The sequence below is a fragment of the Manduca sexta genome, chromosome 24 (genome assembly GCF_014839805.1).
Source record: "Manduca sexta isolate Smith_Timp_Sample1 chromosome 24, JHU_Msex_v1.0, whole genome shotgun sequence".
Classification (NCBI taxonomy): Eukaryota; Metazoa; Arthropoda; class Insecta; order Lepidoptera; family Sphingidae; genus Manduca; species Manduca sexta.
In genome coordinates this window covers 14,993,624-15,020,834 of record NC_051138.1, presented here as the reverse complement: position 1 = coordinate 15,020,834, position 27,211 = coordinate 14,993,624, and the positions used below count along the sequence as shown (strand labels likewise).

The window sequence follows — 27,211 nt, the reverse complement described above, 5'->3', positions numbered from 1 at the left end:
CAGTTCAAAACCGACTATATACAGGGTGATCCCGGAACGCGATACAGTCACATGGGTCTCTATGGCGCGTGTCTGGTGGTCGGTATCCGGGCTGATACAAATGTCCTACTATTATCTCATAGAAATGGAAGGTGATAGATTGTCGTCTAAAGAGTCTAATATTTTACTGTCGCGTATTATACAGCCACAAAAGTTACTGAACTAATTAAAATTTTCAAAATACAATACATTACTCAAGCGGTTAGCGGCGATAGCCTAGTTGGGTGTAGAACGGACTGCCGAGACGAATGTCCGCAGGTTCAAATCCCAAGGGCACACACCTCTGACTTTTCTAAAAAAATCATGTGTGTATTCTTTGTGAATTTATCGTTCGCTTTAACGGTGAAGGAAAACATCGTGAGGAAACCTGCACATCTGAGAAGTTCTCTATAGGAATTTCGAAGGTGTGTGAAGTCTACCAATCCGCACTAGGCCAGCGTGGTGGACTAAGGCCTAATCCCTCTCAGTAGTAGAGGAGGCCCGTTCTCAGCAGTGGGCAAGTATGTAATACAGGGCTGATATTATTATAATACATTACTATTTTTTTTTATTTATTTAAATTAAGTAAACCCTTAAAAATTAATTTTAATGAAAAATAATCGCTGATATCGACACAAAAGATTGAAATTTTGAATTCGTTCAGCTGATTAATGTCTAATCATAAAATAATTCTAATTATCTAAGTGCTTACAAAGCTATTTTGGTCGTAAGGCATGAAATTTCAGTACATACAGAAGCCTCAAACTCGGCTTTGTTTTACGTTGGTAATTCTCATTGTAGCCAATTTAGGACTACAGCTCTTTCTAGCTTATATCTGGATTTTCATGGCATTAAAATTAAATTTATGATCGCATAATTAAATTTGTATAAAATTGTTTTGATAAGCAGTACGATAGTTATGTAATAAAATGATATATTTATATTATCCCTAATTTAAAATGTCCGTAGTTATAAGTGATTTTAATTGTTATTTAGAAATAAAAATATTATTCTCATAAATTGTTTAGGCAAATCATAAGTGCAACTTTGTTCGCCTCCGTGATAAATAAAGTATTTAATTTTATTTTATAATTATGCTATAAAATATTTATATTTCTTGAATTAAACAAAATGGTGTATAAATTATGTGACAGAATAAAGTGTTCATTATTTTTAAGTATTTTTTTATGATTGTTTAATGACGTTTATTTTTACGTTCTATTATTTTTTATAAATAAAATTGTATAATTAATGCGAATAATGTGAACTAAAATTCAAAAACTTCAAAATAAAATGTTCCTTTGTAAGAGCTCATGATACCTTAGTTAGGTATGTAACGGACTGCTGAGATGAATGTTCGCAGTTCAAAACCCAAAGTCACGTACCTCTGACTTTTTTATTTATTTGTTAACCGACTTCAAAAAAAGGAGGAGGTTATCAATTCGACGTGATTTTTTTTGTATGTTTGTTACCTCAGAACTCGCTCATTTATGAACCGATTTGGAAAAATCTTTTTTTATTCGAAAGAATATCTCTCCAGATTGGTCCCATAATTTTTTTTTCATCATCGCTTGAATAGTTTGGTTTTAAAACTAAAAAAACTAGAATAATTATGTCGTCCAAGAAAACGAAATCGCGAATTTAGCTTTCCTATGACGTTTTTAGTTATGTTTTTGCATTGAGTTTGGTTGAGTGTACTTCTCATATACTTATATATATAGCATAACATCTTTTCTGAGTGTCAGGGGTAGGCAGAGGCGTAACATTTCAGCGCGATAGTCGTACTGTGTGTGAAATATATCAGTTGTGTTTTTGGGTTGGGTTTAGTTGACTCTACTTCTTACATGCATACATATATGTATATAGCATTACACCTTTTCCCCTTTTTAGGAGTAGTCAGATATGTAACACCACGGCGCAATAGTTGTACTATGATCGAAATATATCAGTTGTATTTTTGCGTTAGGTTTGCTTGAATCTACTTCTTACATACATATATATAGCATCACACCTTTTCCCCTTTTCAGTGGTACTCAGAGGTGTAACTCCTCAGCGCGATAATCGTATCATGAGCAAAAGACAACTACGCCACCGAGATGGTCTATTTTTTACTAACACAAAAAGCAAAAAATAAAAATAATTTTAACAAAAAATTAAACCGCCTTCAATAACCACTCAAAACCAAAAAATAATTTCACATAACAGGTATATATTGGATACCAATTTTGGAGTCGGTGCCTAATTAAAATTGCTAGTTAGCTATATTTGTTGCATAGTCCATCTATGATCTAAATTTCTTTCAAATCAATTAAAAGGAGTAGGTTTGCGTGTACTACTAACAAACATACACCAAACACACCAAAGCAAGGGCTTCATTTTTATTAATTATACGGTCACTAAAAGTGATCTCGTTGTACCTGATGGTAAGTGTATGTTGACTAACGAGAGATGGTTACCCCTCGGCAGTCAACAGAATTATGCCGGCCTGTTGGAACCGGATATACACAGGCTAATCTCGGAAAGCGACACTTACGTGGGCCTATATAAGGGGTTGTAACACCTGCACGGTGTTCGCTAACTGGTTAATTTAAAATCCTACCACCAGCAAATTGCAATTTTCTTCTGTAGATTAAATACATTTTGCTTCCACCATTCGTTATAGAGAATGGTGTAAAGGCTTGTTATAGGTACGTACACAACAATATAATGTTATGACAACCACAGGATTGTAACTATAATTACGACAACATAAGTAACATAGAAGTATGGTAATTCATAGGTGTATAAATATATATGCTGTTGGTGTTTCTACGGCCCTATATCTACGTACTGCGAAGGTTGCCATGCCGTCAGCATTGAGAAACAGACTTGTTATCACAGCAAAGATAGACTTAGATAAATAACGTCTATGGGTAAGCGGATTAGTCTGTGAATATGTATATATTATAATTTTAAAAAAATCAGAGCTGTGCGCCCTTGGGATTTGAACCTGCGGACATTCGTCTCGGGAGTCCGTTCCACAACCAACTAGGCTATCGCCGCCATTTTTTTTTAATATACATATATTTTGTATTAATAATACCAAATAGAATACAATATTAAGGTTAAGACAAGACAATGTCTGTCAGATCAGCTAGTATATAAATAATTTTGTGAAGTCTGCCAACACGCACTAGGTCCACGCGGTGGATTAAGACCCAAACCCTCTCATTAATAGAGGAGACCCGTGCCCAGACTATTTTGCCCCTCTGTTTTTTTATATTATTACATAAGTTATTTTTATATTCTCACAGTTATTGTGAAACATAAAATTAATAATATTCAGTAAGTATATTAATATTTTCGACTAGGAAAAACATTTTTACAGGAAATATTAATTTTACGCGGTGGCTGACTTTGGCATAGTTGTATTGCGCAGTATACATGACACCGCTCTCAGAGTATGGGTGCGTATCACATCATGTGACGAAACGCACATGGCGGAAAAGCGTGTACCTTGTTTGCACTACTGCCTTTGCGTGATATGTGATTATAATAATAATATCAGCCCTGTATTATAAGTGTAGAATTCCAGAAAACATGGAAATAATATTCTGAGTTTGTACTTCGGAATCCATTTATTTACAAACTGACATTTCTTTGAAACAAAACATTATATTAAGAAAAACGTACCAGCCAGTACACTACACTCCTCCATACTAAATTAACAAAACACTCAACTCTACAACTTAAAATGATAATACCTCACATTCTATAATCAGGAACGTTTGTTAATCTACACTGCCTAATAGGGCGTTGCCTGGGACGTGGAGTCGTTGGCTCATACGGTAAGGCGTCCTGAAATTCAGGTGATAGCGGGGTGGCACTACCCTGAAGTTCCACTAACGGAGACCGCGTCGCGATCGGTCTACTGACCGGAGTATGAATTGCGGAATCGCAAACTCTCTGAAACTGTTGCCGTTTACGTGGCGGAATTAAAAAAAATGTCACGTTATTGTGAATTTCGAGCAAATTTGAACGAAAATTTAAGAGATCAATTTGTCTGTGGGATTAAAAGCGAGGTGATTCGGCAGCGTCTATTTGCCGAAAACGGTATTCTGTCTTTTCCGGAAGCTGTGATGTTGGCGAGCTCATTAGAAGCGGCGGAGAGAGATGCGGCGGCTGTGATGGTTCTGAGTGCGGAAGTGACGGAATCACCGACGACTGCAGAGGGAAAAGTGCACTTACTCGCGTCGCATGAGCGTGCAAAGAAGGCTCGTGGCGGTCTTTTGTTCACGGAAATAGCGGATCGCGGACAGGGCACAGAGTCCGCAGCACAGGTTGTGGCCGATGCGGTTCTATAGATCATGGTAATGTAGACTGTAGGTACCGCGACTTCGTATGCGGAAGATGCGGAATTGTTGGTCACTTACGGCGAATGTGCCGATTTGTCGCGGCATCGAAGACTCGAGCAAGTGTAATACCAGCGGTGGCAAGATCTCAGGGTCGCACAGGAATACACCACGGCCAAGCCAATCAACGGGAAAATGCCGAAGAGCAGTCGGATGTAGAAGAGAACCTTCACCAGTTATGTTTAAATAATTATAAGGCGGTGAGTTTGCCCATATCCATTGATGGTTGTACTATACAAATGGAAGTAGACACGGGTTCAGCTGTGTCATGCATTAGTAAGAGCACATATGATGCGTATTTTAATCATCTAAAACTGAAGCCGCACAAGATAGTTTTTAATTTTTATAATGGTGTAAGTATAAAACCCATAGGGGTTATTAATCCGCTAGTACGTTACAGGGAACAAACTAAACGATTAGAGTTGTTTGTAGTAAAAGGAGGTACTACCTCACTCTTAGGAAGGCAGTGGTTAACTGAACTACATATCAAAATACCACTATTTACCAATATGAATGTAAACCATTGTAATGTTGATCGGTCTCATTTTAATAAAGATATAAACTTATTATTTGACAGATATAACAAGCTGTTTGATGGACGTTTGGGCCGATTCACTGGCTGTAAGGCGACGTTGAAATTACGGGAATCGGCGGTTCCGGTGTTCCATCGTGCGCGGCCACTGCCTTACGCACTGCGCGACCGTGTTGACGCAGAGTTAGACAGAATGCTGCGCGATGGAATAATCGAGCCAGTCGATTGTTCCGACTGGGCGTCTCCTCTGGTACCGGTAAATAAAGCGGATGGCTCTCTGAGAATCTGTGCGGATTATAAGGCTACTGTTAATCCTATGCTATATGTAGATAGGTTTCCGTTACCGAGAATTGATGACTTATTGGTGCGCCTAGGCGGGGCTAAATATTTTTCTAAGATAGATTTATCCCATCCTCGTCGCCACTGTAGAATTCCAGAAAACATGGAAATAATATTCTGAGTTTGTACTTCGGAATCCATTTATTTACAAACTGACATTTCTTTGAAACAAAACATTATATTAAGAAAAACGTACCAGCCAGTACACTACAATAAGTATACTGTCCCACTATTGGGCGCGGGCCTCCTCTACTACTCAGAGGGATTAGGCCTTAGTCCACCACGCTGGCCTAGTGCGGATTGGTAGACTTCACACACCCTCGAAATTCCTATAGAAAACTTCTCAGGTATTCAGGCTTCCTTGCAATGTTTTCCTTCACCGTTAAATCAAGCGATAATTCTCAAAGAATACACACACAATTTTTTAGAAAAATCAGAGGTGCGTGCCCTTGGGATTTGAACCTGCGGACATTCGTCTCGGCAGTCCGTTCCACAACCAACTATGCTATCGCCGCTTTTTATTATGATATATAATTGTTTTAAATATTCATCGAGCAAAATTAATAATGTAGCCATTGATATAGACATCCGTCAATTTATTGAGATTTATAAAAAAACTGAATACAATAATTTGCTCTTTTCTAGCGTTCATTTTCAACGATCCGTTTAGAAGTTTTACTGTTTATGGGCGGTCGTATCGCTTACCATCAGGCGAAAGGCAAGCTCGTCTCGTCATGCAAAGCAATAAAAAAGAAAACGTTGGATCGAGTCCCTAGCCCTATTACCCTTACACTGGCATACCAACTATAACCTGCGGTGGCCTTTTTCGGTGCATACGAGACGGCCCCAGGGTATTTTCTTGCACTGAGATAGCTGCGCGGAACTATTCCTGACGATCGTAATGCCACACCCCTGAGTTATACACTGGCCGAATACAGCCGAATACAGCCGAATAGTCACGAATACGAGTGGGTAAACAGCACATTCGGATGTATTCATGACTCATGATTCATAGTAATTTTCGTGCGCGAATTATTCGCCAACTTATTAAAAAAATTATTCGCGATATGGTTTAATTTATTCGTTACTAATAATTGCGCGAATTGTTTGCTAAATAATTCGGCAAACTATTCGCAATAAACTTAATGATGTATAAATTGCAATTTATTAACAGAATTTTAGCTATAAAACATCTGTTTCATGGTCAAATCATTAGTTGTGTCATTGACTCACATTTGCAATAACATGTTCATTGCATAATGCGGTTTGGTTTGGACTTTAATACTGCAATAAGATGACCTCCGATTAAATTGTTACCCTAACACGTAAATGTAACTCAAATGTAGTTCAAAAGCGCTATAAATTAAAAATATTCCTTTCCCTTGTTGCCTCGTTTTAATTATATGGTGCGCGGAAAGACACCGCTCTGAGGTCACGGGTTCGAATCCCGGTTCTGGCGAATGATATGCTCTCTATCAGCCCAGAGTTAGCAATGTGACGATAGGCTGGCTCTCTATATCATAAGACGGCACATACTTGGCGAAAAGTGGTAGCCCGGGTTACACCTCTGCCTTCCTCTACAGGATAAAGACTTGAAGTGTGATTTTGTGTGTTCTTTACAATTAAAACAAAATTTAAATAAATAGCTTCTAAACATTGAACAAAACTGTAAACGTCATTCAATATAGCAACGCAAAATGTCAAACATTACAGACGGCTACAAAATATATAAGATGGTTTAATAACATTATCCGTTTGTCAAAATTAAGCAAAAAAATATTAAAAAGCTTTTGGGTACTTTTTTTTGCTATCCTTACGCGGTTCACTAAGGCCAATGTCGCGTAACCGCATGCGTACGAGTCATGGGCGGTCGACCGTATTTGTTAAAACTCGCAAGGTTACGTTAAAAAATAATCTTAAGTTATAACTCAAGCATTTTATGGATGTCATTTGGAATGCATGTTTTTTAAGTATTTCCGATACTAATTAAGTGGGTATGCCACTTTCTGGTTTAAAGAGGATTGCACATCGTACGAAACGAAGACGCCCTGCCTAAAGTCAACCACCTAAATAGCTAATAATTCCACGAATTGTCGGCCTGAGATTTAAACTTAGTACTTACCTCTTAAGACTATAATCAGGGCTCTCGAATCTAAATTTAAATAAAAAAATATATAATGTGCTTGTAATGTTAAAATTAAAGTATTTTTCGGATTTATCGCTGTTTTTATATCTTAATTTTCCCCTGACGTTACGAACACTTTGTAGCCTTCGCGGTCACGCGGCGGACTAAAGTGTTGGTCATCCGAAAAGTCAAATTTATCTACCTGGTAGAAACTTATAATAAACGTAAGAAATCATTGTGTTTGTAATGCGCCACCTAACTCTTATTCTGTTGATCTTAACCTATTTAGACCTAAATGCCAACTATACGTTGTTTGACATACATGTTTTAGTTATTAATGTCGTGTTCGAATTATTTTATCATTAGCTGTCGCTGGTCTATAATGTATAACTATTAGTTAATTTATGTAATAACATTAAACTGATTTATGACACTCCATTCAAGAGATGTAAGTTTATGTAAGAACGGGCGACACGAGGTTATTATTTTTCTATATTCCTTCCCATTAATAACTTATTTTCTATTTAATAAAAATATAAAAATTTATCTTGAGGTGTTTGTTTGGAGTATAGGCAAAAACTGCTTAATGGACGACAACCACAAATAAAAGTCCTAGGCTACTGAATTTTTTTCCTGTGTTTTATTGTGGAATGAGTGATGAGTCGCTGTAGTGTTGTATTTATGTATGAATGTGGCCGGCAAAGGATAGGGTCTCTTTATGGGATACCATGGCCGGGATACTTAGTCACCGATTCCAAACTTGGTAATCAGTATACAGGTAATGTTAAATATTTTTTTGGTTTTTAGTGTTTTTCGAAGGCGGTATAATTTTTTGCTTAAAAGTTTTTATTTCTTGCTTTTTCGTGTCAGTAAAAATCAGTATACATTGAGGACATCATATTTGACACCATTTTAAGAGATTTCTAATGTATCTCCGAAGTCAAGGGTCCAATAATAGTGAAATTTATATGGGACCACACAGAAAGCACCAGATTTTCAGTTTCAAAAAAAGAATCATCAAAATCGGTTCATCCAGTCAAAAGTTATGAGGTAACAAACATAAATGCATGTCAAAGCAGATGTTTTGACATGTAACTGGAGTGAGCTCGCTAATATTTTGTTGTGTATCATTTGTTATGCTTAGTTTTTCATTTTATTTTTTGTTAGATAATTTATTTTTATAGTTATAGAATATAGTTATAAGTTTTTATGTATTGTTTGTAGTTTCGCCAGTCGAATTGGGTGTAACCTGTAATGGCTGTGTTGATATTAAAATAAATAAATATAGTTGAATTGATAACCTGCTTTTTTCGAAATCGGTCAAGAAAACAGGCATTAAGCCAATTACTTTTAGGTAAGATCTTAGGTAACATTTATAGATATTAAACGGTATAACGAAACTTGAGCTGTCATATTTTGACTTGTCAGCTGTGTTGGCAATGTTTTATAAACACGAATCGAATGCGTGCCAAGCTGTAACTTAAGACATAATTTGGGATGTTGTTAATCGTTTATTAAATAACAATGATCTTATGTTTGGCACACATTTTTTATATATGTGCACAGCGAAAGACTACCGCACCTGATGGTAACTTAAGTGGGGTCTAATAGAACGTAGACTGACGAGAGATGATTATCCCTCGACAGTCCACACAATCATGCCGGCCTCTTGGAACCGGATATACACAGGCTGATTTGGAAACGCGACACACTTACGTGGGCCATTATGGTGAGTTTAACACTTTGGGTACGGTGGTCGCTATCAAGGTGGATATAAAATATATACTACCACCAGCGAAATAGCGGGAAGTAACCTGAGGTATTGAGTTTAGTTGAAAATCAAAATTTATCAGCCTTAAATATTAAATTGCCGGTATTGTAGTCTACTCTTGTATAATATTTAATCTTGGAACTATTTTAGTGAACAAATATCTTGATGGGCTGATTGTTTACAATAAATCTAATTGATATTATAAATGCAAAAGTGGAGAAACAACTGAACATGGCCGAATTAAATTTGACATACGGGTAGATCATGTCTTAGATTAACACATAGACTACTTTGTCCTGATAATTTGCTTCTTTGGAGAATATTGATTTTTATTTTTTTTTAATAGATGGCGCTAGTATCTTATTATATTTTAGGGACATATAGCGGGGAAGGTGTTTACGCGGGCGAAATCGCGCGTAACACTTAGTTACATACAAGGGAAAATAGATATTTATGCAAATTGCTTTTGCTTCCGATACGTAATGGTTTGTTAATAAGGAAAAAACCTATAATTTTGCCGACTAGCATTTGTTCACGGTTCCGTATTTAAGTATTTAACCAGAGTAAAAGTAGATAAATTAAATTTAAATAAGGCTTAAGTTGACAATCAAGGACATTGTCGTTTCTTTAGAAAAGGTTTTGGAAGTGGTATAGTTCATACATGAGTTTGTAATGAGTAACATCTGCAAAAAATTTAAGTTTGGCAAAAATGTAGCAACATTAAAGACCTTGTGTGCATAACATGTTAACTAATTATTGTCAAAATTTCATTAAATGGATAAAAATATATGTTTATAAATATAAAAATACAGACACGGATAGCCTAGTTTGGTATGGACCGGACTGACGAGACGAATATCCATTGGTTCGAATCCCAAGGGTACACACCTCTGCTTTTTCTTAATTATGTGTGTATTTGTGAATTATCGCTTTCTTTAACGGTGAAGGAAAACATCGTGAGAAAACCTGCATAACTGAGAAGTTCTCTAAGAATTTTGAGGATGTGTGAAGTCCACAAATCCGCACTAGGCCAGCGTGGTGGTTTAACGCCTAATCCCTCTCAGTAGTAGCGGTGGACCCTGCTCAGCATTAGGGCAGCATATAATATAGGGGTTGTATTATATATCGAAAACAACAATAATTATATAATTTATATTTGTTTCATCAAAGTAAGAATGAAGGCTATACTCCCAATGTTTTGGAGCGGACGAGGTTAACAAGAAAATAGTAAATACGTTTTTTTTACTAGTAACAATTTCAGAATTGATCATATAGCATACTACTACATATGGTATTTGCTTTTAACAAATGTTTTTAATCATGCTGTTTTCATAATATAACTCATTCTTTATCATGAATTGTGTAAGCTAACATCAATATTAATTATTTAATTGAAACAGATTTTTACACGGCACTTTCTGTATATAACTTTGAACTAAATTTACAGAATAATTGTGTATGTATTTAAGGCTTTTTAATTAAACCTATGTCATAGTTAATTAGTAATAATTTTGTCATTTTTTCCTTATACAGGTTTAGTAACATTAACGTTTAAAATTTTGTGAACCAGTTAGTGCTTCCGAGGTCAGTCTGTATATATCCAGTTATAGGCCGGCATAATTGTATCGACTGGCGATGGGTAAACAGCCCCACACTATCTAGACACTACTCCATTCAGGTACACCTTTGCCAAGCGCAAGCCTTTACTACATTGTTTGAGTGACGAAAACTTAAACATAAATTTTCGATTAATAACTTTAAATATTATCTTATTAAGAGACTTACCTTCGCCAGATGTAGCAGCTCCGAGCGCTTTGTTATACGTCCCACAAGAATATAAACACAAGTCGATGTCACAAACCCGGCGCGCACAATGATTCAATTTTGTTTTCACGGAAATACTTTATACAAACAATAATACTTGCGATCGCACGCGGACGTACTCGATTTTATTCTTTTTTTTACATTCATACATTATTCCGTAGGGGTAGGCAGAGACTATTGAGCGTTATATCCTAGGATCTTGACACACCTCTCGTCACACGTTTATGGTTCTCATGAGTATTATTGCTGGTAATAATGCGCACTGCTGAGCTCTTTTCTTTTCTCAGGTTGCGCGCGGTACGGCAGCGCTCTGAAGTCCTGGGTTCGAATCCCGGGTCGGGCAAAGTGATATTTGGGTTTTTCTGTTCAGTATCAACTCGGAATTTGTGCCCGATATGTCGATGAGCTTGCGCCATCTCATTATGGGACGGAACATTCTTGGCGAAAGTGGGTGCCTTGGTTACGCCTCTGTATATCCTGTCGGGGAAAAATGAGAAATGTGTGTGAATATTGAACCGTATTTAAATTTTGGAAAAACGGTGACAATTCTGGAACAAATGCTAAGTATATTATAAATACTAGCTTCCGCCCGCAGGTTCCCCCGCGTGGATTTCGGACTTCAAAAATGAAGGAGGTGCTCAATTTGTCGGGATGTTTTTTTAATGTATGGTGGTATGCAGGTGGTCCAATTGTCCGATCTTCCGCCATACATTATTTCTATGTAGCTTTAACCATTAAGGTTGCACACGCGACGGAAGCTTAAAAAATGGAGTAACTTCTCCCGTTTTCCCAACATTTCCCTTCACTGCTCTGCTCCTATTAATTGTAGCGTGATGAAAAGTATACTATAACCAGCTCAGGAGTATGAAAAATAATTGTACCAAGTTTCGTTAAAATCCGTCGAGTAGTTTTTATAACGGTTATACAGACAGACAGACAGACAGACAGATAGACAGACAGACAGACAGACAGACAGACAGACAGACAGACAGACAAATTTTACTAATTGCATTTTTGGCATCAATATCGATCCGTAATCACCCCCTGATAGTTATTTTGGAAATATATTTCATGTACAGAATTGACCTCTCTACAGATTTATTATAAGTATAGATAGATATTATAATGTTGTCTTACAAGATACGTGACGTAAATCGACTGTCGCCAAATTATGCCAATATAAATGAATGTACCTACTACTCGGCGGTAAATTTTACATCAAAATATGGCTAAGACGTCACAGAAGTGCGATAGAGACGCTCTAAAAGCTAAGGTTTATCGACTATCTCTTTCTAACGCGATTGTTTGATGATAATATTCTCGAATTACGACCACGGTGACCAATATCAATGGATCAACCAACTACGTATTACAACTCTATCCCATGGGGGGAAGAAGAGACTATGGATTGTCACTTTGCCCGATTCTGGTGCACTGGTCACTGCATATATTCATACAATACTAGTTGATGTCCAGTGGCCGGAATTCAAGCGTCGAATTAAATTAACTATTAGTAGCACATATTACAAAAAAACAATACAATACAGAGGTCAAAAGTATTTTAAAGGAAAAATAAAATGGGAAAACAACAAATAATTAAATTCAAAAATGGAACCGCAAAAATGTTCTATATTCCGCAACGAAATCATTCAAATAGAAAGATAGGGTAGAGTTGGAAATTACTTAAGAATATGTATGCTGTTAGTGTGCTTGTTTAATAAAAGTAAGACTATAGACCCGTAAACCTACTCCAATTTGCCAAAGTGATCTGAAATAGACTTGCATATAAGCTAGAAAAATATTAGGCCGTGGTACAAGCCGGCTTTCTAAGTTAATTATGCATTACATCCGTATTGAAAGACAGCTAATCGAGAAAGTGAGGAGTTCAATCAGCCTTTGTGCTTGGCCACTATCGACTACTAGAAGGCATTAACAGTGTCTAGCACTGGCCGTGATTACCAACATTACTGGTCCATCGATGCGCTCTATGTGAGGTCTACTGACCGGAGAAAGTTCAGGCGCAGGACTAACGGCTTTATGTGCTTTTCGAGGCACGGACGTATCACATCGCCAATACCCAGACTCCGAGCTGCGACTGAGTAATTTTTAAGATGGAAAAAACCAGTCACAATTATTTTTGGCCCGGCTCGAGATTCGAAGCCTCAGCGCCATAGTCTTACTGGTACCGCATACGCTTTTTTACCTTATTCAAAAAAAAAACATACGTATTCCGATCAAAAGAGTGGCGCGGCAAGGTAACATCATTTTCTCCAAACTATTGACGGCTGTTTTAGAAGACGTCGTAGAAACGCTCGCATGGGATACTTCATGTCTATCTGTTTTTATTTGAGATACACTGTCGACAGTTATTCATGATGTTAACACTAACAATAATATTGGACATTGCATCATTATATATGAATCAACATTCTTGATTTATTATACAAAGCGAATACTTTAAATATGAATATATTATATAACTACATAGTATAAAACAAAGTCGCTTTCTCTGTCTCTATCTATGTATGCTTAAATCTTTAAAACTACGCAACGGATTTTGATGTGTTTTTTTTAATAGATAGAGTGATTTAAGAGGAGGGTTTATATGTATAATAATAACATACATTAAATAGTCAGCATTGCACCCGTGCGAAGCCGGGGCGGGTCGCTAGTATATTATACAATTTAAATAGATCAACATACAGTATTTAATTTAATGAAACGCTGAACTTATGAAACAATGATTGAAATGATAAAATATTAAAGAAAAAGAGGTGGCGGCGAGATAGGTTGACATTGCGACGATCGCGTGTTGAACATATGTGACTAGTTTGAGACCGGAAGAAGTGGTGTTGTATGAGAAGGGCCTATAATCAGCAGTGACACTACTGGTTGTGGATGAGATATTTTTATATTTTATATCCGCTCGGATAACGACCACCGTACACAAGGTGTTAAAACCCGCCATATTGGCCCACGTAAGTGTTTCGTTCCGGGATCAGCCTGTGTATATCCGATTACAACAGGCCGGCATAATTGTGTCGACTGCCGAGGGGTAATCACCTCTCGTCACTCTGTACTTGCCATCAGGTGCAGTGGGGTCAAATTACCGTTCCCTGATAAAAATGAGTATATACATTTTATATTCATCCACTTCTATACATACGGCGGCAGTATGTTCCTGATCGGCTAGTTCGCTGCAACATGGCTGAGGAGGCCGATAGCTGGCACATGCGTCATACTCGTGAACTAGGGCTGTTTGTGGGGTCTGTTCTGCCCATTTCGTTTATTATATTTATATATTGAATAATATCAGATTAACTTATTATATTTTTTATAGCTTTGAATGAAGAGACGAGCTTGCTTTTCGCCTAACGGTAAGCGATACGACCGCTCATAAACAGTAGAAACGCCATCCATCCACCTTGAATTACAAAGTATTGTTTGGTATTCCACTGCGCTCGCTATCGTGAGAAATTTGATGTTAAGTATTATTTTGTCCAGTACTTACACTGGCTACAATGTCCTTCAAACTGGAATACAACAGTGACTACACACTGCTGCTTGACGGCAGAAATATACATTGCGGTGGCTCCTACCCAGGCGGACTCTCACATATGAGAGACCTACCACCAGTAAAGTATTTCATGATCACCCAGAGGCTTGTGCACTTGTATGGGAATTAAAAACATATTTTTGTCACATTTTGCGAGTATATCAATAAACGGTTCTAATAAAAAAAAGGAATTATATTTTCTCTTCTCCGTATCATGCACTGTAATTTATACCTTAAACCGATTTTGAAAAAGCCACACAGGAGTTTTTTAGAAGATCTTTTTTGGCGACAACAGCTTTCCGTACTGGTAGTATAGTTAATATTGACGAAACCTAAATAATATTCAATATTTTACAGATTCAAATAAAATATTTAATTTAATTTTATTCATTTAAGTATTTCATATGAACTTCAATCATGTTAAATCTCTTACATCCATCCGTGCAATGTGCCTATAGGGATACGTTTTCTGTTCACATTTAAAAATATAGATATAAAAATATAAGAGTGTTGACTGTATGAACAGGTTTAAATACACAAAGCATTTTTAACCGTACTCGAATGTTCTATTCGAAAATATTTGTCAACCTTAATGCATTTACTTTTGGCCTGCACACCCAGTTCATAAATAAATAGAATTATTTTTTACATTCCAATTATTATTATTTTTTCAGCATATATTTAAATAACAATGTAACGTATGTTTTAATTTCAATGTATATATACTACATACTATAAGTCAATGTTTTTTACCCTTTTTCTTTATTTATAAGGCGTCCCGTTGTCGCAATCAATAACAACCAGTCCAGTCAGATCCCATCCATAGATCCAAATAATTCCAATCTTCTTTGCAATAGTGCTTGTACCATGAAGGCACTGCCTTTGAATTTATTTCCTTCTTAAGTACAGACGGAGAAAGAGAATTTACAATGTGTATACTTCCCAACTAGAATTGTGTATCTTAAAGGGGCCTCCATTATTGAAGTGTACGTCATGGATGTCAGTTGAAAAAAAATATTGAATTATTAATACATTTTATTTAACGGGTAATTTTCGAGTGCATGGCCATGTCAAGTGGTTAGCATAAGAGAGGTTATGATGAATGTGAGGACGAAACAGGGACTATAGTGAAGAGAAAGTTTAAAAGACGAAACAATAGTACTATGTCAACCAATGAGCAGCAACGATATACAGCCGTGCCTAATCAGGTCTCCGTTACTTGCAATAATGTGTTTCCGAGACAGTTTGCCCTAGCAAAGATTTTAAAAGAAAATGGTATTTCAGGTGTATTAAAGGTAAAACATATTAACCCATAAAAATTATGACTGTCTCGGTGGCGTAGTTGTATTGCATGCCCGGTACAATAGCGCTCTGAGTTGCTGGGTTCAAATCCCGGGTCGGGCAAAGTGATATTTGGGTTTTTCTGCTCAGTATCAGCCCGGAATCTGGAATTTGTGCCTGATATGGCGATAGGCTCGCCCCCTATCACATCATGGGACGGAACACACTTGGCGAAAAGTGGGTGCCCTAGTTGCGCCTCTGCATACCCCTTCGGGGATAAATGCGTGATGTTATGTATGTATGTATACAAATTATTACTGAAATTTAAGTCTGAAAAATGTACTGAAAATTTTATAAATAGTGAAGTATTTTCACAAATGTATTGGAGGGGGCAGAAGACTTTTGAACTAGGTGTATCTTACGGTTTAATTAGAGACATTGATTTAGATATTTCTGAAGACGACTTACTATAGCAGATTTCCTCAGAATTCAAAATAGTTTCTGTTAAGTGTCTGAATCGCAGAAGTGCAGATGGTTGGACTCCAATTTTTTCTTTCAGATTTGGATTTGATGGACCTACACTACCTAAATATATCTATTTATATGAGTTAAGAATCAAGATAGATCCCTATGAGTTTCCTGTTACTCAATGCTCGCGATGTTGGCGTTTCGGTAATACTGTAAAATTATATCCTAGATCTGTCCTAAATGTGGCGAAAGACATCCAAATGATGCAACTGCAAATGCAACGAGATTTAAATGTGCTAATTGCTCTGGTAAGCACATGGCTCTGTCCAAAATCTGTCCGATATACTTGAAGGAAAAACGAATAAGGCAATTAATGTCTGATTATGGGTGTAGCTACCAAGCCGCGCTTGATATTTAAATTTATTGCAGCGTTTGTAAGAAATTATTTTTGAAAAATCTTATAGTCTAGAAGATAAAATCAAAGTAGTCTTTGAATTAGTTTTGAATTGGGTTATATCATTTGTACGGAGGAAGATATTGAATTTTTCATTGTTAAAACATTTGTTTACATCGATTAATGGATAGGGTTTCTAAAAAATGTATCAATTTAAATATTTTTCAGTGGAATGCACGTAGTACCTATAAAGACAAAATTAAGAGCTATTGAAAATTTGTTACTCTTAGAAAAACATCATATTGTTACGTTGAGCGAAACTTGGCTTGTTCCTGAATGTGATATTGCTTTAAAAGGACTATAATATTTTTCTAAAAGATAGAGACGATGAACATGGCGGCGTCGCTATTCTTACGCATAAATCCATTCAGGCTCAGCTGTGTAGTTCGCCTAGCTTTAATAGTAAAATTGAATTTGTGCATGTTACAGTTTTTAACTGTTCCCACCTGGAGAACATTATCTTTGTCTATTGTCCTTCTAATGCGTCTACTTGTCAAAGTGATTGGGATTCTTCTTGTTTACTCTCGTAAATCATAAAGCTCTGATCCTTGGAGATTTTAACGGCCATCACTCCTGTTGGTCTTACAAAACGGAGAGAAGGGATTCTCAGATTTTTAATGCCTTTTTAGATAACGAATTTGCCTATCTCAATAATGGTGATCCCACGCATTTTCAATGGAGAGATGGTACGCTACGATTATCATCACCAGATATTTCCTTTGCATCATTAGATATTGCGTCTAAATTAAGTTGTTCCATTACAAAAGAATTTATTGAAAGTGATCATAATATTATTAAAATAACAACTCAGATGGATGCAGGTACAAATAGCATTAAGAGAAGAAATTCCAAAAAGGCTGAATGGTCATCTTACAGGGCTTATTAAGGTCAAGTTTTTAGCAATTTTATACTTCCCTGCAACCTACAGGAAGCATATAGTACATTTTTAAAACATTTAGATGATGCGGTCATATATTTATACCAACTATTAAAAATTGCCTTGTGGCGGTACAATTAGTGCATATACCGCCATCTTGTCAACATCGCCGGAACTTCAAGAGGATCGATGCAGTGACGGAACTACAGTGATATCACACAGCAATCACGATAGATGGCGACGTCGATCCTGAATCACGCTTGCACAATTTGAGCGACGCGTTGCATATATACCATCTCCGAATAGGAACCGTCGGAGGGGCCGCGGCCGGTCAGGCGCAACATCTGCCTGACTGGAAATCTTTCCCTTCCATAGAGGAACGCAACCATCTGTTCCTCTACAGTGGCGTTAACCTTTACGCCGCTGCGGTGGTGACCCCTGACGCTGAACATCATCGCACCGTCAACAACGAGACCAGCCGCACATGCATCGTCGTCGCTTCGCATCACCTCGCCATCCATCATTTCCTTTCCATCCAGCCAGTCAACACTTCGCACAGCCAGCCAGCACTCGCCATTAAGGATACCACACGCATGCTGCCAATGCAAGCCTGGTACCTTCGGCACTCCTGCACGGACTTCGGCTCCAACGTCACGGCACAACTGCGCTACAACCGGACCATCTACGGGCAGCATTCGCCGGTTGTCGCGGTATAGCCACGTGACGCACCGAACTCATCGCAGAGGACGCAACATCGATTCCGACTCACTGGAATCGTACTCTCAGCTTCGCTTCAAAGGAGCTGACTACCGCGCACAGCCCTGACTCACTAGGGCCAATTGCGCATGGTTCCGACTCACTGGGACCACACCCCCGACTCACTGGGGGCATCCCACCCTGACTCACTGGGGCATCTACACCCCGACTCACTGGGGCAACTACACCCCGACGCACTGGGGCATCTACTCTCTGGCACCGACATGCTATACGCTTAGCATCGAAGACTTGACTGAAGACCTGAAGACTTTCGACCTCCGGTCTCCGGGGAGTGATGGCGGTACAATTAGTGCATATACCGCCATCTTGTCAACATCGCCGGAACTTCAAGAGGATCGATGCAGTGACGGAACTACAGTGATATCACACAGCAATCACGATAGATGGCGACGTCGATCCTGAATCACGCTTGCACAATTTGAGCGACGCGTTGCATATATACCATCTCCGAATAGGAACCGTCGGAGGGGCCGCGGCCGGTCAGGCGCAACATCTGCCTGACTGGAAATCTTTCCCTTCCATAGAAAGTTCATTCCATAGCATAGTTCCTCTACAGTGGCGTTAACCTTTACGCCGCTACAGCCTCAACCCAGCAAGTCATTTTCGTCCAAAACCATATTGGAATTCTGAATTATCTAAATTTGTTGCTTCGTAGATTGGCATTGAAATACCTCAGGCGCAATCCTGTCCTGGCAAATTTGAAATTTACAAAAATAGGATTTCAGATTTCCAAAAGTAGCTTCTGAAGGTTCGTATAGAATCATGGCAAAAGTTTTGTTCGAGTCTGCATGAATCATGCAATGCGATGGATGTATGGCAACGTATGAGGTGGTTGGAAGGGCACAAAACTCCAAGGCAATACATAGAAGTAGATAGAGCGTCAGCTCTCTTACATACACTATCTCCAAACTTTTGTATCTCCTCCTGAACATAAGTTTTTTCCACTAATCAAGAACTTGAACGAAAGATCACAATTTGTGAAATTGTGAAATCTATAAAGCATACAGATACAGCGCCAGGGTTCGACGATATTTCTTATTCCATACGTACTTGCCAAATAGTGGCAACCGGGTTCTGGCCGAATTATACAATATGTTTCTACATAGTGGTTTCGTTCCGAAGCAATGGCGAGATATTAATGTAATTCCTATTTCCAAACTGGGAAGAGATCCTAGTTCATTATCGTTCGACCTATATCCATGTTATCGTGTGTTTGTAAGATATTCCATTCCATTTTACAGAAACGACTAGAGTGGTTTTATGAGAGCAATGAACTTTTTCTGATAAAACTATTGGTTTTCGTAAGTGTGGGTCTTGCTTGGATAATTTAGGTAAACTTCTTACGGATATTCAAAACATTTTTTGTTAAAAATACGCTACTGTGGGATGCTTTATGGACATTGATAATGCATATAACAATGTGGATGTGTTGACTCTCATGACTATTTTGGATCGGTCTGGGGTTGGACATAAATTATGTAGATATTTATGGGAATTTTTAAAGGAACGATATTTGGAGATAAATATTAATTCCTCGTTTATTTCTAGAAGTACCGGTCGAGGATTAGCCCAAGGGGATCCTTTGTCGCCGTTACTTTTTAATGTTGTAACAATGGATATTAGCAAAAAAATAAATATTGTGCCTGTCTCACAGTAAGCTGATGATTTTGTACTGTATACCACAAATCAAAACAGCCTTATACAACTTTGTATATTTGTTACATGATATAGGTCTAGATATTTCTCCAACTAAAAGCAAGGTATGTATCTTTCATAAGGGGTATAAAAATATTCTTTTCGAGTCAAAGTTGATGGTTTTGATGTTCAGTTATCCCCGTACGTTAAATATTTAGGTGTATGGCTGGATTGCTCTTTGAGATGTTCCAAACACATTAATGAAATTTATTAAAAAGCGTCTTAGTACTTAAATCTTTTAAAAATTTTACCAGGATCGGGTGGGGAGTTCATCCCAAGCATCTTAGATATATATACATGGCTATGGTTCGGAGTCGATTATATTATGCAAGCTTTTTATTCGATGATAGTGCACAGTGTCATACTAGTAAATTGGATAAAATTCAAAATGAGGCCACGAGAATCATTGGAAGCTTTTTGAAAACAACGCCAATATACGTGATGGAGAGTGAGCTATGCCTTCAATCTCTCACTATTAGGAGACGTTTTCTAGGTGGAAAATATTTGTTTAAATGCAAATCTTTACAATTTAATAGTAATATTTTATCATTATGTGCCAGTCATACTTGGAATAGGAAAAAAGAACCGTTATTATGAAATATTGGGTTAGTTATATTGATACATCTGACTTCATCATTTATTGTGTTGACGGAATTGAACTAGCTAAAAATCAGTACAACACAGAATATTTAAAACAAACTTGCCTTTAGTATATTGACGAGAGATGTTCCAATTATTATAAGATTTTTACAAATGGGTCTAAATTTCAGGCGAATATTGGTGCGTCTTTCTTTGACCCACAAACAAATTCTAGGGTACGTTTTAAAATTCATTCGGATATATTTTGTCTTATGTCAGCCGAGCTCGTAGCTATTTTTGAAGCTTGTTCTTACGCAGAGTCAATCTTATATAGTAATATTGTAATCAACGCCGACTCAAAAAGCTCTTTACAACATTTGGCTCGGTGTATGACTGCCATTCGTGGCGCTTCTTTAGCCTATAAAATTTTAAACCAAATTATTTCGTTGAGACCTAAGACGGTTAAGCTACAATGGGTTCCTGCTCATATACGTCTTTGTGGTAATGACACCGCAGATTTACTAGCTAAAGAGGCGACGACGGAGGGTATATTTTTAAATCCTGCACCACATTTCACGCAAGTTAACATAAGTAAAGCGTCACTGTATCCAACTGTGGAATGAGTTTTTTGATAAACTTTACCAAGAAAAAGGCATATGGTACCGCACGATTCAACCATAGCCGTTACAATCTCCAAGAATTACTGATTGTGCTTTGAGCAGACAAGAGCTAGTGGCAGTAATGAGGCTCCACTCTGGGCATATTCCGACAAATATGTTTAAGTATCTTATGCGGGCGTCAAACTCCCCAAACTGCTCTGACTGTGGAGTAAGAGATGACGTACTTCATGTTTTGTCGGAGTGTGTGCGGAGCGGGCCTCATACTTTGAGCATTAATGTGGGCAGCATAAATAGCTTTTTGTCAGTTCCTGTATCAGAAGTGGCTAAGGCTATATTAAAGAAATATTTTTATTTCATCAAAATTTAGTAGGCACGGGTAAAAGTGGACGTACGGAGCGATATAGTCGTGAAATAACGACCAAGCTCCTTAAATAAAGATTTAAAAAGGGGGTCTCTACAATGTAGAGTCTACAGGTTGGATTGAAACCCCCATGTAAGCCATTCAAAACGACCGGCTTTCCCGCTGTGAAAACCTGCATGAAGTATGCAATATAATACTAATACTCCGGCCTCTTCTACTGAGAGTTAAGGCCTTAGTCCTAAATGCTGTCTGTGTGCGTGTTAGTTCAAATACTTACGACTTTTTTATAAAGAAATCAGGTCTGCAAGATTTTTCACGTGTTTTTCCTATAGCGTTAAGGCAATCGATAATTGACAAATAATGTACACATAACTTTTTAGCAAAGTCAGAGATGCGTACTCTCAGGTTCAAAACCAACCTTCGTCTCAGCCGTCCGTTCTGCTCCCAACTAGGCTCTCGCCGCTTAAAAGTAGCATTAAATTACAGGAAGAGTTATGATTAGTCGTTTGAAGTATTTATTAATTGCAAATACTATTCTACATTTACAGCAATCTATGTTTTCTTCTTTGTTTATTTTAGTCTGTTCTACTACTATAATTTATTGAGCGATAGATCTCTCGAGAGTTCGGCTAGGTAGGATGCCATCATTATTATCATCAGTCCATTGCTAAACGTAGACCCTTAAGATTCTAGGCATACCTGTCAAAAGCGGTCTGCATCTAACTTATTATGGCTACGTTTATCAAGTCATCTATCCAATTGGACATCCGTAGCTGGGCTTACTGGCATGTGGTCTCCATTCAAGATCTTTTTGCCCCACTTGCTGGCACTACGGCGCGGAAGCATTGCCTTGCTTAATTCTAATATAGTTTGCGAGACCGCTCGCGATTATGTTGGTGACTTTCATTTTTCTACAGATCTTCTTGGTATATATAATATCGATACAAGAGTTGTTAAATACCTTGCAAGCACTGTATAGTGTAGTTCCATGGATATTGATAGTGAAGGTCATGAAAATTAATATTTAGACAAATTTAAATCTAAATATAGGTAGTGCTAAACACATTTAAGACATCGTGTTTTCAATCTCATCGTAGGAGTTAACAAAGACATACTAATATATAATATTTAGCGTTAATTATATTTGGTGAGACGTTGTACAAGTCATGTTATAAAATTTTAACGCAATACTTTATATAATAAATCATAATCAAATCGTTGTTATTTTTAATATCCTATATATCTACATATATATCTATCCACATTATATATGTAATGTTGGTATAATATGAAGTCACTATTCACACGTTTTAAATGTCGTTGCCAAAACCATTTATCTCAGTTTAAAGATCGACCGTTTGCCTGACATCTTCTAGAAAGCTGAATAGCCCTGCAAAAGAATTCATTGCATACATCTCACGCTCACCAAACTCATCACGCTTTTATCTCCGAGAGGTTAGATTGATGTGCAACCAGGTCACTCACTTTTCGCAATTTATGTTCCATGATGCAACATAAATTGCGAAGAGTATCGACATACGAGGATAGAAAGACAGTAGGAAAAACAAATATAGGCCCGATCGAAATATAGGCGTTGTCGTATGCGCACGCTATTCAACTGCGCCACAGAGACAGCCAATACCCCTACGGAATATTTTTATCGCAGCGGGAGGTCAACTACGTGATTGATAGGAATTGTAAGACAAGTTGATTATAGAGTAAACAAAAATCCCCGGAAGCAGTCATTAACCTCGCAGGAATAATAAATTATACGCTTATTAAGCCCTTGCACTTTGTTTAAAATTACTAAAATTATATTGACCTACTGAAGTTTGGCGGGTAATGTGTGTTTTTCCATATTCAGAAGCGGTCAGGTCCAAGGAAATGCCTGTCAAAGTAATGAATGTACAGAAGCCGACGCATTATTATTGGATGGTAGGCGTAAATAATGATTGCTCGATCCGCAGAGCTTATTAGGTACGTCACATTATGTGATAAGATGTGAATCTTTGGCGTTATGGAAAATTTCATTGGCTATTGACGTCTATGATTTTGAATTAGGGAATCGAACTAAAAAATTCTCCTTAATTGTTTTTTCTTGAAAACTGTGTCATGTAATTGGAGAATTAGACACTAACTATCTATATTGGCGTTAGTATTAACACAATTTAAATCAGAACTTCGATCAGTGGCCATCCTATTCTACCTCTGGCAACATCTGCTGAGTTCAATTTGTATTTATTTTTTATAAGTTCTTATACGGCGTCGGCTAAGCGACTCCTTTGCACTGATAGTATGTGGAGTTGTGTCCAGATAGTCTTGGCTAACGAGATTTCTTCTCGCCAGTTAATATAATTTTGGCGGCTTTTTTTGTATGTGCCTACGTTACGACTTCATTGGGTCGATAATATAAACAATCAAAAATATAAATATATAATTATTTTTTATTTTTTAGCAAATATTTCTCCATACCCTGAGCGTAGACGTGCATATAGTTTCTCCAGTTAATCTCAGCTGGATTGCAAGGATACACCTGCCTGTCCTTCTCTGACAGGGAAGCTATCATCTTCATCACATTATTGTTCTCCATCACAGCGTTATGCCTCATGAAGAACTCCATCGACTCCCTGTGGCTCATCACCCTTTTCTGTATTTCTACATATCTGGAAAATAAGTGAAAATTATTGTGTAAAGTATGTATCTGTAAAATAATTCACATAGATTTATTGAAAATAACACACACACACGCACGCACGCTAGCATGCACGCACGCACACACACACACACACATCATCATCCATTTATCCCAGAAGGGATATGCAGAGGTGCAACCAGGGCACCTACTTTAAGCCAAGTGTGTTCCGTCCCATAATGTGATAGGGGGCGAGTTACTAGCTAGCTATAAATGTGATTCAAATTCCGTCTAAATATAGGTAAATATTCGAATGCAAACGAGCAAATGCCCTATAGGGTATTATATAAGATCTAAATTGTATTGCCTGAAAATAGGCGCTTTACTTATTTTCAAAGAGAAGTATTAATATATTTATGGAAATAAATATTAATATATAACCATTTTCTTCTATTGAGAAGCATAGTGATTGAAGATTGAAGTATATTGATACTTCTCTTTGAAAATTAATGTAAAGACTAATGACTGTCATTCCCACTGAGCGGACAAAACGCTATAGCAAAATAGCCAATTTAAGGGTTGTATTCTCTAATCAGTTTTACGGCCTTAGTTGCGCCGAGGATTTGCTTGACGCAGTCGAGCCGGGCCACTCCAATTGTACAATTTGTCTGCACCGTGACTCTACCAGAAGTACAGTGAAACTTACCTAGGAGTTTTACCAGTGGTTCTCAGCCATAAGTCCCATAAGTGAGCCGGTAGGAACTGTGTTAATACTGTTAGTATCCACAATAGGTATTCTGATTCCGCGAACAGCGTGAAAGGGTACGGGAACTCATCTAAAAAAAATATGTAAGATTAAGGTCATCGACCTCCTCTTGATTTGGTCTAGTGGCGACTGGCGACGTAATATGGGAGCAGCGAAGTAAGTCCAGAGTTCGCATCATGCGACAGGTAAGATTTCTTGAGGTTTTTTTAACAAATTTTGCATTGGTCTACTAATAATCAGGGTTAATAGTGATTGTGACATTGCCTGTTAAATCAAAGCACAGACAACAGCTAACAGCTCACGTAATAGGACCCTTTCTTTTAATTTTTATCCGTGATGCTTTATAACTGGCTTATCTAGTTGTAAACGTCCCTATCCTTGGAGTAAAATACCTCCTTAGTTCATTATTTTGGCTCCGGCTTTGTTATGGAGAGAAGTGGACAATTAATATTTCTAACTCCTTCCTATCTTTCTATTTGATTAATTTCGTTCCGGGATAATGACAAATTAGTTTTCCTTAAGACTCGCCAAACTTCACTGCTTGGTATCATAAAATGTGTGCTGCCACTGCTGATCTTGGCTTACAGGAGTTATAGTGGTGGATGTGAAGGCGAGAAAGTCTTTGATAAATGAAAGCACATACTTATCGTCTAGAAAATAATATTTTACAATAAGTTTTACAATAGATTTCAAATAAAAGAGTATAAGTATGGAACAAAATCAATATAAATATAAGTAGTTTTTCTTATATTACATTTTTGGAAACTTTACGCGTCCGAATCCACTACTACGACTTTAAAGTAATTTTAATAAGCTAATACTACTTTAAACATCACATTTTTAGTCAGAAATACACTTACGCACACGCCATATTCGCTCTAATCTAGAAAATGTTAAAATAACACAAAAGTTTACTTAAACGAAATCATAACTTATACTAAGACGTTAAAATTGTGCTATGTATGAGTGTATAATATGCAGTTTTGATATTTTCCATACGAAAGATAATCTATCGTCATTGTGTAAACTTTACATAATGTGAAACAAAGAGCTTTGTCGCGTCTGTTTTAATGCGATAAACTCAAAAACTACCGAATGCATTTCAATGAATTTTGGTATGGAGATAATTTAAGACCCTGGGTTGGACATAGGCTACTTTCATCTCAGGAAAATATATAGAGGGACTTGTATCCCGAAAGAAATCTATTTCTATCACGTGAGCGAAGTCGTGAGCAAAAGCTAATATTTATATAAAAAACGTCAACATTACAAAACAATTCCACAGATTAATTTTAATGACAGATCATAATGGTTGCAATAACAATTATTTCTACAACATGCAAAAACACGATCAACAAACTAATAAAGATTTATAATTAATTAAAATATATAAAAACCTGTTAAGTATTACGTTTATAAGGCGCCGTGTAGACGCTGTTCATTTGACAACACAAGAAAATCACGGCAATGGAACATAAAATATTGGATTAAGTTTTTATGTGGGTTTACCAAGAGACGTTTATTCAGAAATCTGGTTAATGATTTCTTATGTTTAGGCGAATTTAGACATTGAAATAAAACTATTATTAGAATTCAAGACACTGTGCCGTCATTGGACCGTTAATAGCTAAAAAAAAAAAAATTATAATTGGTAAATGTTGGTAGATATTGTCACTGACTTTTCGAACGACCAACACCTTATTCCCCGTGACCATTAAGCTGCAGTCTTAGCGAAAACTATAATATAAAGAAAAAACACGATTTCATCAGAAAAATAGTTTTATTTCATTTTAACGAGTCCCTGATTATCCTTATCTGATACTTTTAGATGTTATTGCTATTATTTACAGGCAGGCGCAGGGTGTACCAGCGACTAAGTAATTTCCAAGTTATATCCCGGATGGACCTTGATAGAAGGCCACCGTGGGTTTTAGTTGGTATGCCGGTGTAGCGTGTAAGTGTTAGATTCAGTGCAAGGTTCGCTAGGATAATGTTTTACGTCCGAGGGTCTACATTGAGCCGTGAGGCTAGTGAAACCAACATAACTATTCCTGTCCTTTTGTGGTACTGATAATTTTTTATCTTGTGCTAAAAAACGGACTGAATTGTCAAAACGTCTCTAGAAAGTATAACTGGCAGTACTCG

At 37.2% G+C, this 27,211-nt stretch overlaps 2 protein-coding genes across 2 annotated transcripts in view; both read right to left on the bottom strand.

Moving 5' to 3' along the window:
* Positions 1-11,344, bottom strand: part of LOC115446382 (putative fatty acyl-CoA reductase CG5065) — a 37,111-nt gene extending 25,767 nt beyond the window's left edge. The window contains exon 1 of the mRNA XM_030173028.2: positions 10,962-11,344. The gene's annotated coding sequence lies outside the window, so the exon portion shown is untranslated. The remainder of the gene's footprint in view (positions 1-10,961) is intronic.
* Positions 11,345-11,373: 29 nt separating this feature from the next.
* Positions 11,374-27,211, bottom strand: part of LOC115446384 (putative fatty acyl-CoA reductase CG5065) — a 29,101-nt gene continuing 13,263 nt past the window's right edge. Inside the window, 3 exon segments of the mRNA XM_037442171.1 lie at positions 11,374-11,477; positions 24,141-24,331; positions 25,007-25,136. Of these exon segments, the coding sequence (XP_037298068.1) occupies positions 11,461-11,477; positions 24,141-24,331; positions 25,007-25,136 (338 nt within the window). The 3' untranslated portion in view covers positions 11,374-11,460.